Raw genomic sequence first — 12,798 nt, forward strand, 5'->3', positions numbered from 1 at the left:
AAGTTGGCAGACTGACCGAATTGTGCACTCAGGGTGAACTAATTGTATAATTCAAAGTTTTGAGGCTCCACAAACACACAACACACACACAACACACACACACTCCCAACACACCCATACATATAGCCAGGAATAAATACGTGTTTGCGGTTAGGGGGGGCGGTATTAGGGGAGTGGTGAGCCGTAAGGCAAGGCAAAAATATTACTTATCCGCCTAATTAAGCTTCAACAAAGCGAACACTTCATTATATATTTCCTGCACTCAGCAAACAGTCGGGCTCAATCAGTGCGAAAGGGATGGGCTTGGATTAGAGGGGGCGGGGGACGGGGTGAGTGTGGGCATGGGTGTGGGAGCCATAGGGGGGGGAGTGAATTAGCTGGTGAGGAAAAGAAAACGTAACCGTAATGTAATGTGAATTACGCTAAATTTATTAGGCAACAACGGGAATGAGAAGGGAACCGGAAACCAAGGCAAAGGCACACACACACACACAAGCAGAGGAACAGGCACACATACTCCCACACACACACACACTTGTACTAACACATATGGAAGAAAGGGTCCTGAAGCTGAGCCTAATCGTTATCGTCATCGTTATCGTTTTAGGTCCTAAAGGTTTTTAGAAAATAATACAAGTTTTGTAGAGGGTTTTTTATTTATTTTATACTTATTTTTAAGAGGTTTAAAAAATATTTAAATATATTAAGAAATTATAGAGTTTTTCTAGTATTTAATAGTTAAAATATTTAACTAGCCAGATATTTAAAAAGAGCCTTGAAAAGGTCTTTAGAGACTTTCAAAGAAAGTCATTTTCAAAACCCCTCTGTTTTCTATATTTTAGTGACGAAAGTTTCTTCTATTTCAATATACTAAAATTAGTATTTTATTTGTGGTATTTTTATAAAAAACATTATACTTTTAAAACTAAAACTATTTTTTTAAAAACCTTTCAAAAAAAACCCTTCATTGCCTTCGTCCCAAACGCTTTCCTTCAACAATGTCTTCCTGAACTTCGAACTCCCAGCCTTAAAGGTTATCCTCGCCTCCCCCTGGATGAACCCAACTGCCCCCTACCATGCCCCCTGCCTCCTGCCCCCTTTTTTTTTGAAGTCGTTACCAATTTCGTCGCTTATTTCTTGCCTCTTGTTTCATTCCCATTCTCTCCTAGTTCATTTCCTTTGCTTTCGTTTCGTTTCGTTTCGTTTTTGCGTGCTGGACGCGTTTTGTATAGGAAACTCGATAATTTCCACCAATTTCCTTTCCCTTTGCATGTGTGTGTGTGTGTGTTGGTGTAATTGGTATACGTGTGTGTGTGTTAGGGAGTGTGTGGGTTGAAAGTATGCGTGTCCATCCAAAGCTCATAAACTGTGTGTCGGCAATGAGTATGTTAATTCGGTTAGAGGTGAGAACGCAGGTGAGAAATAATTTTGGGGCGTGGCATTGACTAAGTGCAAATGCCAAACATATTATAGTGTGCGTGATCGCACAGATATATCTCCAATATATATATGCTATATACTATATATAGTTTATATTGAAACTCAAGTGGATCATAAAATGAAGAAAAGTACTAGCCATTCAATAAAATTAGATAGTTTGGGTCCTCTAATAAATTCTAGTCTATATTTTTTGAAATGCCTGCCAATTTGAATGGCAAACAATATCATTTGTTGGCTTAAACAATTCACAAATTGGCAATTTAATCAATGGCATTCAGCATTTTAACAATAGGCCGTCTGTGTACTATATACTATATTATAATGCTTATTCAATTTATTGGCTTACCTGGCGAATAGATGAGGGAAAAATGCCATAATTGCCAATTCAGCATTTATACGATTTCAAATGCTTCCAAATTGGATTTAATTTTAATCAATTGAAGCGGAAAGTGGCTCTAATTTAAACGTTATCCTGATTCTGATTCTAATTTTGATTCTATTTAACATAAATATAAATTATATTTTGTACCCATTGGCTTCATGTGGCTAATGGAAATGCCAAATTAAAGTTTTCATTTCGAGGTTTCGGGGTTTTTGGAGCTTTTCATTTGAATGGGAGAACCCCAAAAATGTGAAACTTTAATGAGTTTTTCCTCAACTCCATAAAAGTTAAAGAGGAAGTTAAGGAGGACTTGTATACACTTTCTTATTCATATAGGAGGGGATATAGTAGTAACCCTATTTTATTTAAACTTACTTATAATATAATAGAATCGTTAAGAAAGCTATATGTCAAGTTTCAAGTCTATAGACCCCCCATAGTACCCTCCAGAAGAGTATCCACATTTAACTTTCTCTAAAGACATTTATTTAATTCCACTGTCTCCATTTCTTTTCCGTTTAGTTAGTGTTACTGCTTCCGTTTCCTGTCTTTTCCATTTTTTTTCGGTTTTTTTTTGGGTTAGTTGGCTGGTTTTCCGCTTCTCGTTTCGGTTTTCAACTTAATTAAGAAATCCAATTAACATCATTGACATTAGATGTCCTAGAATATGCGCAATTTGTTTTGTTTTTTTTCAGCTATATTCGGCTATATTTTGGCTTTTCCGAAGCACATGGCCGGCCTGCTGGAAAAACACACAAACCTACTCACGCATCTGCCGGAAAAATAGATTTTATTTTCCGTTTCTTGGGTTTGGGAGTTGGGAGTTGGAGGGTTTACTTATTCCTTCTATAGAGTGTCTCTTTCTCTCTCTCTCTTATTGTTGTTGTTGTTGTTTTTGCATATGTGGACAGGACTTGTTAGGGACTTGGGAGGGCTATATCCTTTTTGCCACCCACTTTGGGGCACCCCACACCCTTTGCTGCCTTTTGCTGACAAGTAGGCGTTGATGTTGATGTTGACGTTGGTCTCGTGTGTGCTCTGGTATGTGTGTATGTTGGTGTGTTGGTGTGTTGGCCCCGCCCCCTTTTGTATCCTGCCACCCCCACTCATTGCGTGTGGCCCCAAAAAAAAAATTGTGCGTGTGTGTTTGTGCGGCTTTTTCGGCCAACCAGCCAACAACAACAAAAAAAATGTAAAGAAGGTGGGAGGCCAGAAGGGGTGTGGCACTAAAGGGAGGAGGGGGGAGGGGTGCCTTGCCGTGGCACGCAACAAACAAGCGATAACAAACAATTGCGGCAACGACATTCGGATACTCCTCTCCTCCTGGCGCTTTGTCCTGATTTCGTCCTGGCATGTGGGGTAAATGTTTTTATGGTAAACGTTGTACTGGGCATCGCGGTTTAGGCCATGATGTTTGGGTTTCGGCCCAGTTTTGCTTATTTGAATAAGAAAGTCACTTTCGGGTATTTAGTTAGGAATTAAATATATATTTTATTCTAAAGACTATGAGTACCGGGTATCATTACACTATTATAGCATACTTATTAGGGCACTTAACCTCACTACTTGAAGACTCTAGCTTCTAAAATCCTTAAACCCTCTCAAATCTGTGTAATTCTCTACACAAAATGGTTAAAATCCTTTGGAAAATCCTTCAGAGACTTGAGAAGCTTCTGATGGCTGGCTGACTGGCTGGCTGGCTGGCTGCTGGGATGGCCAAAGGAAAAAGCATGCTTTTAGCCAGATTTGCCATTTCACTCAATTATGACAACACTCTGGTCCTTGTTAAGGAGTTGTGTGGCATCCCATCTACACGGCACTGGGTCAAAGGGCATTCCACTCGCCCATGAATTTGTCAAATTATCCACATGATCGCCTCATGCCTTGTATCTCTGAGCCGTGGTGTGTTGCTGTACTATTTTGGCAAGAGGACTAGTCAGGAAATCCCTGTCAAGCCAGTCGGTTTTAGCCTTGTCTATGGCTTTGGCTTTGGCTTTGGCTCATCTCCCTCTCTTAGTTGGCTTAGACAGTGGGACAAGTAACACAACTGCAAACAGAGTGAGCGACACAGGAGGAGCCACATTCTGGCAAATCTACTTAGCATAAACCAATTCACACACACACACAGACAGAGTGGCAAACACACACACAGATACAGCCCTCATTTAGGGGGAGTGGCCGGAGAAACTGACAAACTGCGAAAGCCAAAAACTGATTATGACTTCCCCCATTTGAAAACGACAGCATTCTGCACTTGCAAATAGACATACATTAGCCAGGGGCGTAAGCCAAGGGGGGGCCTAAAGGGGTATACTTAAAAAAAAAAAATAATTATAATAGTCTCTTATTAGAAATATTTAATAATATGTATCACCCCTTTTTTTTTTTTGTTAAATAAATACCATCTAAGCCCCTGGGACAAGCACACATGTCCTGTCCTCTCTAATAGAAGAAGCTATTCGAGAGATACAAAAGAGCTATTTCAAAGATATCCCGAGACAGGCAGCTAAATGAGAAATAATCGAGCCAAGCCCCGGGGCTGCAATGCCTTTCCGAGTGAAAATTGAGACATTGCAGTGCCAGAGGAGCACAAGAAAGTGGAATTAAAAATTATGCTATGTACTTAGCACGACACCCCCTACCTAGCACCCTCCTCCTGATACTTATATATATATATATATTATATCTTTCCGGGCAAACAAAATGCAAAAAGTGGAGTACAAGTTAAGCCGGAGTCTTGTCACCCAGGCACGTAGCCTTTTTTTCCCATAGAGAGGTATAGAGTCGAGGTGCTTTTATAGGAAAAGTAAAGATATATAGATGAGTGGGCTGTGGGTGGCTGTGGGCTGTGGGTGGCTGTGAGCTCTTCTTTATAAACAAATATTTGGATTTAGCAACTGAGTGAGCAGTGAGTGTGGGGTGGTGATGGTGGGGGGGAGGAGAAAGACTTTCTCGTAGAAGAAAGCAGCTTAAATTCAGGCAAATAAAATGAAGAAGAACACACAAACGACAAAAAAAAAAAAAGTAGGAGAAAATTTTATTTCCAAACGGAATTTTAGGCAGTCCTTTGGGTGTCTATGTGTGTGTGTCTAGTTTACTACTTTTACTACTTTCTTTCCGCCAGCCAACCACTCTCTCTCTCTCTCTCTCTCTCTCTCTCTTGTGCCCTTTATCTATCTATCTCTCTACTTTCACTGGCACTTTCCCTTTCGGCTTACTTTCTCTGGTCCTGCTTATGCAAAACCGCACCCATATTGAGGGGGAAAAAAAACGAGAGAAAGCAGATTACTTATCTTTTAGTTTTCATTTAAATATGAAGAACAAATTGTGCACACACGCTGCTTTCTCCTCATCCTCCTCCTCCTCCTCTTAGCCAGCTTTCACTTTCTTTTATTTTTGGCAGAGTCTAGAATCCAGATAGAGAGATATAGCAAGTGGATTTCCTCCTTTATCCCAAGCTGCCCTTTCAATTCCACACACACACACACACACCCACATACTGCTCCATTTTTTCCATCCTCTTTCTATTTTTGGTTAGACAAAAATAATTGGATTTACACCGAATCAAGAATCGAGTGGAAAAAAATATATAAACCAGTGGAATATATATAGTACGGGTAGTGTGTGATGTCGTCATAGGATAAGGATGGAAGGCCAGGGGATATGTGTCCTGACAGGATACAAATGCGATGCTGTGGGGACGCATCTCCTCTCAATTGGAGATATTCATAAGTGAAATTTGTTATTCAAATGGAGGAGGAGGAGGAGAGCTTATAAATTGGAGAGTTTCGTTTTTATGGTTTTTGTTTTAAGGAATTTATAAGCAAGTCGACTTTACTTTTAAAACTTAAAAGGAGGTTGGTGGGCTTAGCAATGCTAGGTTTTCGAAAAACATAAAACAAGAAATATAATTAATAAAAATTTAAAAATAAAAAAAAATCAAGTAGCTAACGGAAAGAGCTTGAAGAGATTAGACATCAATCAAGACGATAGATTATAAACAAAATACCAAAATAAAAGCTAGTTTTTTGGAGAACATACGATTATCAGAAAAGGATGATATCTAAGGGCCGAAAATGGATAAGAAATATTTTTTAATATATTTAAAAGAATTTTAAATAAAAATCAAAAGAAACGGAGTTAATCGAAGAGAAAAAGGAAATCTACAAGAATGGATAAGAAATATTTTTTAATATATTTAAAAGAATTTAAAAAAAAAAAAATCAGTTAGCCAACGAAAAGAGCATGAAGAGATTAGACACCAATCACGATGTTATATTATAAAAAAAAACACAAAATAAAAGCTAGTTTTTGGAAAACATACGATTATCAGAAAAAGATGATATCTAAGGGCCGAAAATGGATAAGAAATATTTTTTAATATTTTTAAAATAATTTTAAATAAAAATCAAAAGAAACAGAGTTATTGGAAGAGAAAAAGGAAATCTACAAGAATGGATAAGAAATATTTTTGAATATATTCAAAAGAATTAAAAAAAATAAAAATCAGTTAGCCAACGGAAAGAGCTTGAAGAGATTAGACACCAACTGTCTTAAATTATAAAAAAAAATATATAAGAAAAATAAATAAAATAAGCAAATCAGTGGAACTCGAACAAAGACATCGATTCCCTTTAAGAACCATCTTTTTTGTCTTTATTTTTTATCGCAGACTTAATTTGAAGTAAACAAATAAAGGGAGTATAAAAATCAGACCGAAATAAATAATTCGGAAAAATAAAAACCCAAAATAATGACGAGCTAGATGTGGAGGGTTCGGCTCCACAGCCAGTTGTGATTAATAGCAAATCCTCTCGATACAAGGTAAACTCGATTCAAGGAAAAAAGGCTTTTGGCGTTTGTTAGTTAAGTGGCTTTTTCGCTCTCTTAGTAGACGGTCACACTTGTTTTGCTTAGAGGTGAGAGTTTTTCTAGAGACTTTTTATGGGACAATTGGTAAAGTTTTTAAAGTTTAAATTAGTAGCGGGGATTATTCATTAAACTTAAAGCCCTCTACAAAGGAGGGAGAAAAAAACCAAATAATTGCCTGCTAAAAATTCCAAAAGTACAAGACTAAATAAAAAACCTAAAACCTTTCTAGAAAATGGTAAAGTATACAACTTTTGAATAAAACCACAAACTGCTAGATGGCTTAAGCGCACTAGAGAGCACAATTTAAACACAAAATTACACTTTTTTTAAATTAGAAAAATGATTAATTAAAAACAAGTAAATGCCGCAATTAATAAAGTAAAAAATATATATTTTTTAGCTCCGCAAACCGGCGTCGACACTCTCAATTCCTGGCTCGATGAAAACACCTTCCATTGCGAACCGGGAACAGATCTCATCTGGATGCAACGAAGAAGCGGCCGAGGCACTAGTGGGTATCCACTCAGACTACCCTAGGTATGAAATGTATGTATAGCCCGAACCGATCCGACAGTAGAGTATGTATAGCCCCCCATTATATCCATTATGTCCATTAGCGAACATTCATTAAACCCGCCCTGCCCCAAAGTCAAGTAATTAAACGACTTTCGCCGCGTATGTACCCCAAAATGCAATTCCGAAATGGATTAATGTTTTCATCACTGAGAGAAAATCATGCACCACATTTTGCTTTCTTAAATTTTTGATTTCTTAGCCCTAGATTAGTGATAGTATCCTTAGAGTTGAGTGTAGTAGAATTTGCAAAACATGAACCTTAGTTGGCAAACTGTGGGAAAATCATCGACTGACGGATGGATGGATGGATGGATTAATGTCCTGGGGACAGTAATTAGCTGTCAGTGTCAGGACTGGCAAGCATCGGCCCTCCTCCGGGCAAGATTTGTGATTTCCGAGGGTCCGTCATACCAAAAAAAAAAAAAATCAAATCAAGTCCAGATGTACTGGTTGCTGAATATTCATTGGGGAGTCTGCTGGCAATTCAATTTGAACGATTCGCTCTAAAGTGAATACTCAAAACACTTGGAATATCGGTTCGAATCTCCAACGTCCAGGGACCAGAGTCCATGCCACATAAATCTCTATGAATGTCGTGGCTGGAAAGATATTTTCCTGCAATCACGTTGCCAATTTGGCACAGTTCAGCAGTTTATAGAGAGTGAGTGATGGTAGGAGGGACTTTATGGGAGAATTATATATATGGTATACATATATATATGACTGGGACTGTAAACGAGGACAGGCAGCGGCCAGTTTGTGTTTGTGTTCCCTCTCTGTGTTTCATTTGTCAGCAAAAATTTTTATTGGCATCTTTTGCTCATCCATATGTATAGCCACACACACACACATGGTCTATGGTCTATGCCACATACATACATATATTGGGTGTTTGTGTGGCATCTATAAGATACAAATTGATATGACACATTTAGGAAATCCCCCGGCAAAGCGAAAACACACAAATCTGTCATTCAGGCTGTGAGATTTATTAAGGTGCGGATACGCTTGAGTTGCGTTTACTTTTGAGTTGGGTTTGACTTATATGGCTCCTACTTCTACATAGCACTCCTATGGCTACGAGGACTTGTGCCCCTTTGCCCCCAGCGATCCTGATCCAGGACGAGAGCAAAATCAATCTTAATTACGTGGCAGAGCTGTGGTCTGGCTCGTTACCAGTTGCCTTTTCCTAATTAATTCCGAAAGGCAGTACTACTTGTATTAGTTTGGTTACTTAAATTCCTCAACTAGAAACCTATCATTGTAGTTTCTCCCCCTATAAATAGTACTCTATAAAATATCCAATATTAAACTCTTAGATCCCCAATCTACTATCCAATATTTAGTAACTATATCTTTAAAAAACAAACAAATAGAGGGCTACCCGGTGGAGTAGTTAGTGAGTGTTAGCTATTGGCCCCAAGTATATCATGACTCACGTGTAATTTTTCTTCCAAAAAAAAATATAAAAATCCACCAAATAGGTATATGGAAGAACGTGCCCTTACTGGCGGCAATACGTCCAGGAAGCCCTCAACAAACTCGGCCAAACACAAACCCAATGTGGGCTATCGCCTGGGAAAGAGGAAAGCCCTGTTCGAGAAGCGCAAACGCATCAGCGACTACGCCCTGGTCATGGGAATGTTTGGGATCATCGTGATGGTAATCGAGAACGAGCTGAGCAGTGCCGGTGTCTACACAAAGGTAATTATTGATGCGGCCCTAGTTTTATGGGGTATACATAGCAGTTAAGGGGATGGTACCAGATTGAGGTGAAATATCCAAATACTCCCAAAGGTCAAAAAGAGGACCCCGCAGAAAAATTAAAAAAAACAAGAAAAGAAAGCTAACTTCGGGCGGAGCCGAAGTTTACATACCCTTGCAGTTAAAACCGGATATATATCGCAAACATCGGATATAGTTGGCTGATCCTTATGATTACATCATAATAAAACTAATTAACTAAAATAAAAAATCTAAAAAAGTCCCAAACTTCTATCTTCAAAAATACGAAAGTTGATATTTCTACCAAGTACCATTTCCGATCGTTCAGCTATATGGCAGCTATAGGATATAGTCGGCCGATCCTAATGAAATTTGGTAGGTTGGCTCAACTGGCCAAAAATATAATCTGTACCAAGTTCCAGCTTTCTATCTTTAAAAACACGAAAGTTGGGTCATTTCCGATCGTTCAGTTATATGGCAGCTATAGGATATAGTCAGCCGATCCTTATGAAATTTGGCATGTCGTAATATTTTGCCAAAAATAGCTCTCATGTCAAATTAGAACTCTCTAACTCTAAAAACACCAAAGTTATACCATTTCCGATCAATCAGTTATATGGCAGCTATAGGATATAGCCGTTCCGACTTATATACTGCGTGCAAAGGAAAGAAGGGTGTGTGCAAAGTTTCAAGTCGATAGCTTTAAAACTGAGAGACTAGTTTGCGTAGAAACAGACAGACGGACAGACGGACAGACGGACATGCTCATATCAACTCAGGAGGTGATCCTGATCAAGAATATATATACTTTATAGGGTCGGAGATGTCTCCTTCACTGCGTTGCACACTTTTGGACAAAATTATAATACCCTCTGCAAGGGTATAAAAATGGATCGAAAATTAAGTTCTCATTTGTGGAGAATCGATCTACGAATCTTTTAAGGTACCCCGCTTAAGAATCGGATGGGTATTGGCCGAGATATAGCTTCCAAGGGGTCAAATATCCAAAAATGTGGATTTTGGCATTTTTGAAGGGGACCCCTTGAAAAATTTGAAAAAATCGATCAAAATTTAGTTATATTTGTGAAGAATGAAGTTTGAAATCTTTTTAGGTATTCCACGTGAGAATGGGTTATATATTCATGGATATTTGGACCTTCCAGTTCCCGAATGAACTAAAATGTGAAAAAGCTTCGGCAGCAACCGAAGATCTGTGCTTCCTTGAGCCAGAGGGTACTAATTCGATGATATATCCTACTCTCCATCTACTTGCAGGCATCGTTCTACTCGACAGCGTTAAAAACCTTAATATCTGTTTCGACTGTGATTCTTTTAGGACTTATAGTAGCTTACCATGCTTTGGAAGTGCAGGTGAGAGTGAGTGCAAATTGTATTTTCTCTTCCAGATGTTTTTGATGTTCTTGCTGATGGTCGTCATCGTTTAACTTGATTGTTTAACGTTGCCGTCGTCACCTCGCTCACTCTCACATACCTCCCCAGGACCCCCAGCCCGTTCCCTATATAAAAAGCCAGCCCCAACAACTCCCTTAAAAGAGCTAAGGTCATGCCACCCAGCCCCCCACCCCCAAGTTAACCCTTTGAACCCTCGAGTCATTCATCGCCATTTTGGATTGTTTGTTTGTTTGTTCGTTTGTTAGCTAGTTTGTTTGCTGTTCGCCAAGACAATGTTTCCTCGTGTCCGGTTATGATTTCCCTTAACTATAAATAAATATATATATATTTTTTATATTTGAAATATTTTTCAATTTCGAGCTTAAGTTTCTTTAGTTTTGTGAGTTTATGTTTGTACTGCATTTGGAGTGAGTGAGTAGGATGCATGTTCCATGGAAGTTGGTGTGAAAGAGCAGCGTTTCCGTTTCCGGTTGCGGTTCCATTTCCGTTTCCGTTATCCATTCTCGCTTCATTCCACCATTTCTCTGGACATTTTCTCAACAACATTTGAAATTCATCTGAAAAATATGAAAAAAAAAAAACGAGAAAAGAAGCTGAAACACTGTACATAAAAAGCTAATCATTTTCATTCACTTTTAATCACCTTAATCACTCACACACACACACACAACACTAACACACACACACATACACCCTCACTCTCACACACACACACAGTTTTCACCGAAAGTATTTTTCCATTCTTTCCGAATTTATTGCTTTTTTGAAATATCAGACCAACAATATATTGATTTCCTATCATTTCCATTGACATTGAAAGTATATATGTTATATATACCTGATCTATATATAATACATTCCATAACCAAATCGTTTTCGTACTCGTTTATCTCCAAAATGCGCTTTCAATAAAAAAAAAAAAAAACAGAACCCAACTGCATGTACAGCACTATAATTTATTTCATTTGCTCAACATTTAAACTCTATATATATTTTCCAATATATATTATATATATATACGATCCCCATATATATATATATAGTTTATAAAACTTCCACTTCTACTTCCTCTTCTTCTGATTATTATTGGTTCCGTATTACTTTAATCGTTTCTGTTACAGTACAACCAAACTTTTTATACAATATATCTTCTCACAGACCAAACCAATAAGTTTAGTTAAGACCTGTGTTTAAACTTAATGTTGGCATGAAAGTTAAATATAAAAATTATAGAATATGAGGAAACTCTACCGATTTTTCCGATAATTTCGAAAATCGGTTGAGGATCCTTTGTTGGAAAATAAAAACTAGAAAACTAGAAACTGTAGAGAGCATGGGAGCATATATATGTGCAATATATGTAATTCTATTGATTATACAACATCTAGACAATATCTACTATATATTAGCCATTTGAACTCGAATAAAACAAGCAAAAAAAAAAAGAAAACAAATAACCAAAAACAGATAAATGAAAAATACAAAAAAAAAAATAAACCCCGAAGAGAAGTGGAATCGAATCCTTTCGCTGAACTTTCGCTAGACATCTACAAAGTCCTGTGTTCAGTGATCGATTTTTCGAACTTTCGAATATTTTGGATTGGTAATTGATATATGTATATCCCTCAAATAACGATAAACTCAAAACTCTCACAATGCATCCCTCAGCCATATCCATGTCCATGATTCAGACTCAGATCAGTTCATCGATCACAGCGATCAGTCAGTCAGTCAGTCAGTCAGTCAATCAACCAGTCAATCAGTCAACCAACCAGTCAGCTGATGTATCTATATCCATATAGATACATATGTATTACAGTAACCCCCAACAGAAATACCTCATTCAAATCGTATTCTTCACACAATTTGTTCTCTCTCTATTATTAATAACTCCGACTAAATGTTATCCTCCCCTTTAAAAACAAATTAATTTTCGATGTTTAAAAGTAAAATTTTAATATGTAATTACCTTCCATTATGCTTTGCAGAATTCAGTAAGTAATACTTATTATAATATCTACCATACATACTTCAATATTTGTGAGTAAATCCAAAAAAAAAAACCAAAACAAATAAAACCAAAATCATAATGCATAGTGTTATGTACAAATAAAATAATACCAATACCAAAAAACCAACTCAAATCAAATCAAAAACAGAAACCAACCAAACATGCCTAGAGTAGCTAAAAATTAGATTGTATTTAGACCGGATATATGCCATATATACTTCTGTACTGTATGTATATGTGTGTGTATATATCCTTGTGATAACCAACAAACAAACTGCATACTGAAGCAAACTTCAAATTGATGTTTAGTTGAACCCGTGTCTAGTGTACATAAAATATCCTCCTAGTTGACAATTTCCTTTCTTCAAAAAACCAAACT

At 37.5% G+C, this 12,798-nt stretch overlaps 1 protein-coding gene across 9 annotated transcripts in view; it reads left to right on the plus strand.

Moving 5' to 3' along the window:
- The window catches only part of SK (small conductance calcium-activated potassium channel), a 65,300-nt gene that overhangs the window by 32,188 nt on the left and 20,314 nt on the right, over positions 1 to 12,798 (plus strand). For 5 of the 9 annotated variants that reach the window (XR_011443482.1, XM_070282314.1, XM_070282316.1 and 2 more), the window contains exons 5-7: positions 7,095 to 7,240; positions 8,755 to 8,974; positions 10,271 to 10,372. Coding sequence is in view for 8 of the 9 variants with exons in the window: in XM_070282314.1 (XP_070138415.1) it covers positions 7,095 to 7,240; positions 8,755 to 8,974; positions 10,271 to 10,372 (468 nt within the window). In the remaining variant the exon portion in view is untranslated. The remainder of the gene's footprint in view (positions 1 to 7,094; positions 7,241 to 8,754; positions 8,975 to 10,270; positions 10,373 to 12,798) is intronic. The other 4 variants (XM_070282320.1, XM_070282306.1, XM_070282303.1 and 1 more) reach the window with 1 other exon arrangement.

The sequence above is a fragment of the Drosophila bipectinata genome, chromosome XL (assembly GCF_030179905.1).
Source record: "Drosophila bipectinata strain 14024-0381.07 chromosome XL, DbipHiC1v2, whole genome shotgun sequence".
NCBI lineage: Eukaryota > Metazoa > Arthropoda > Insecta > Diptera > Drosophilidae > Drosophila > Drosophila bipectinata.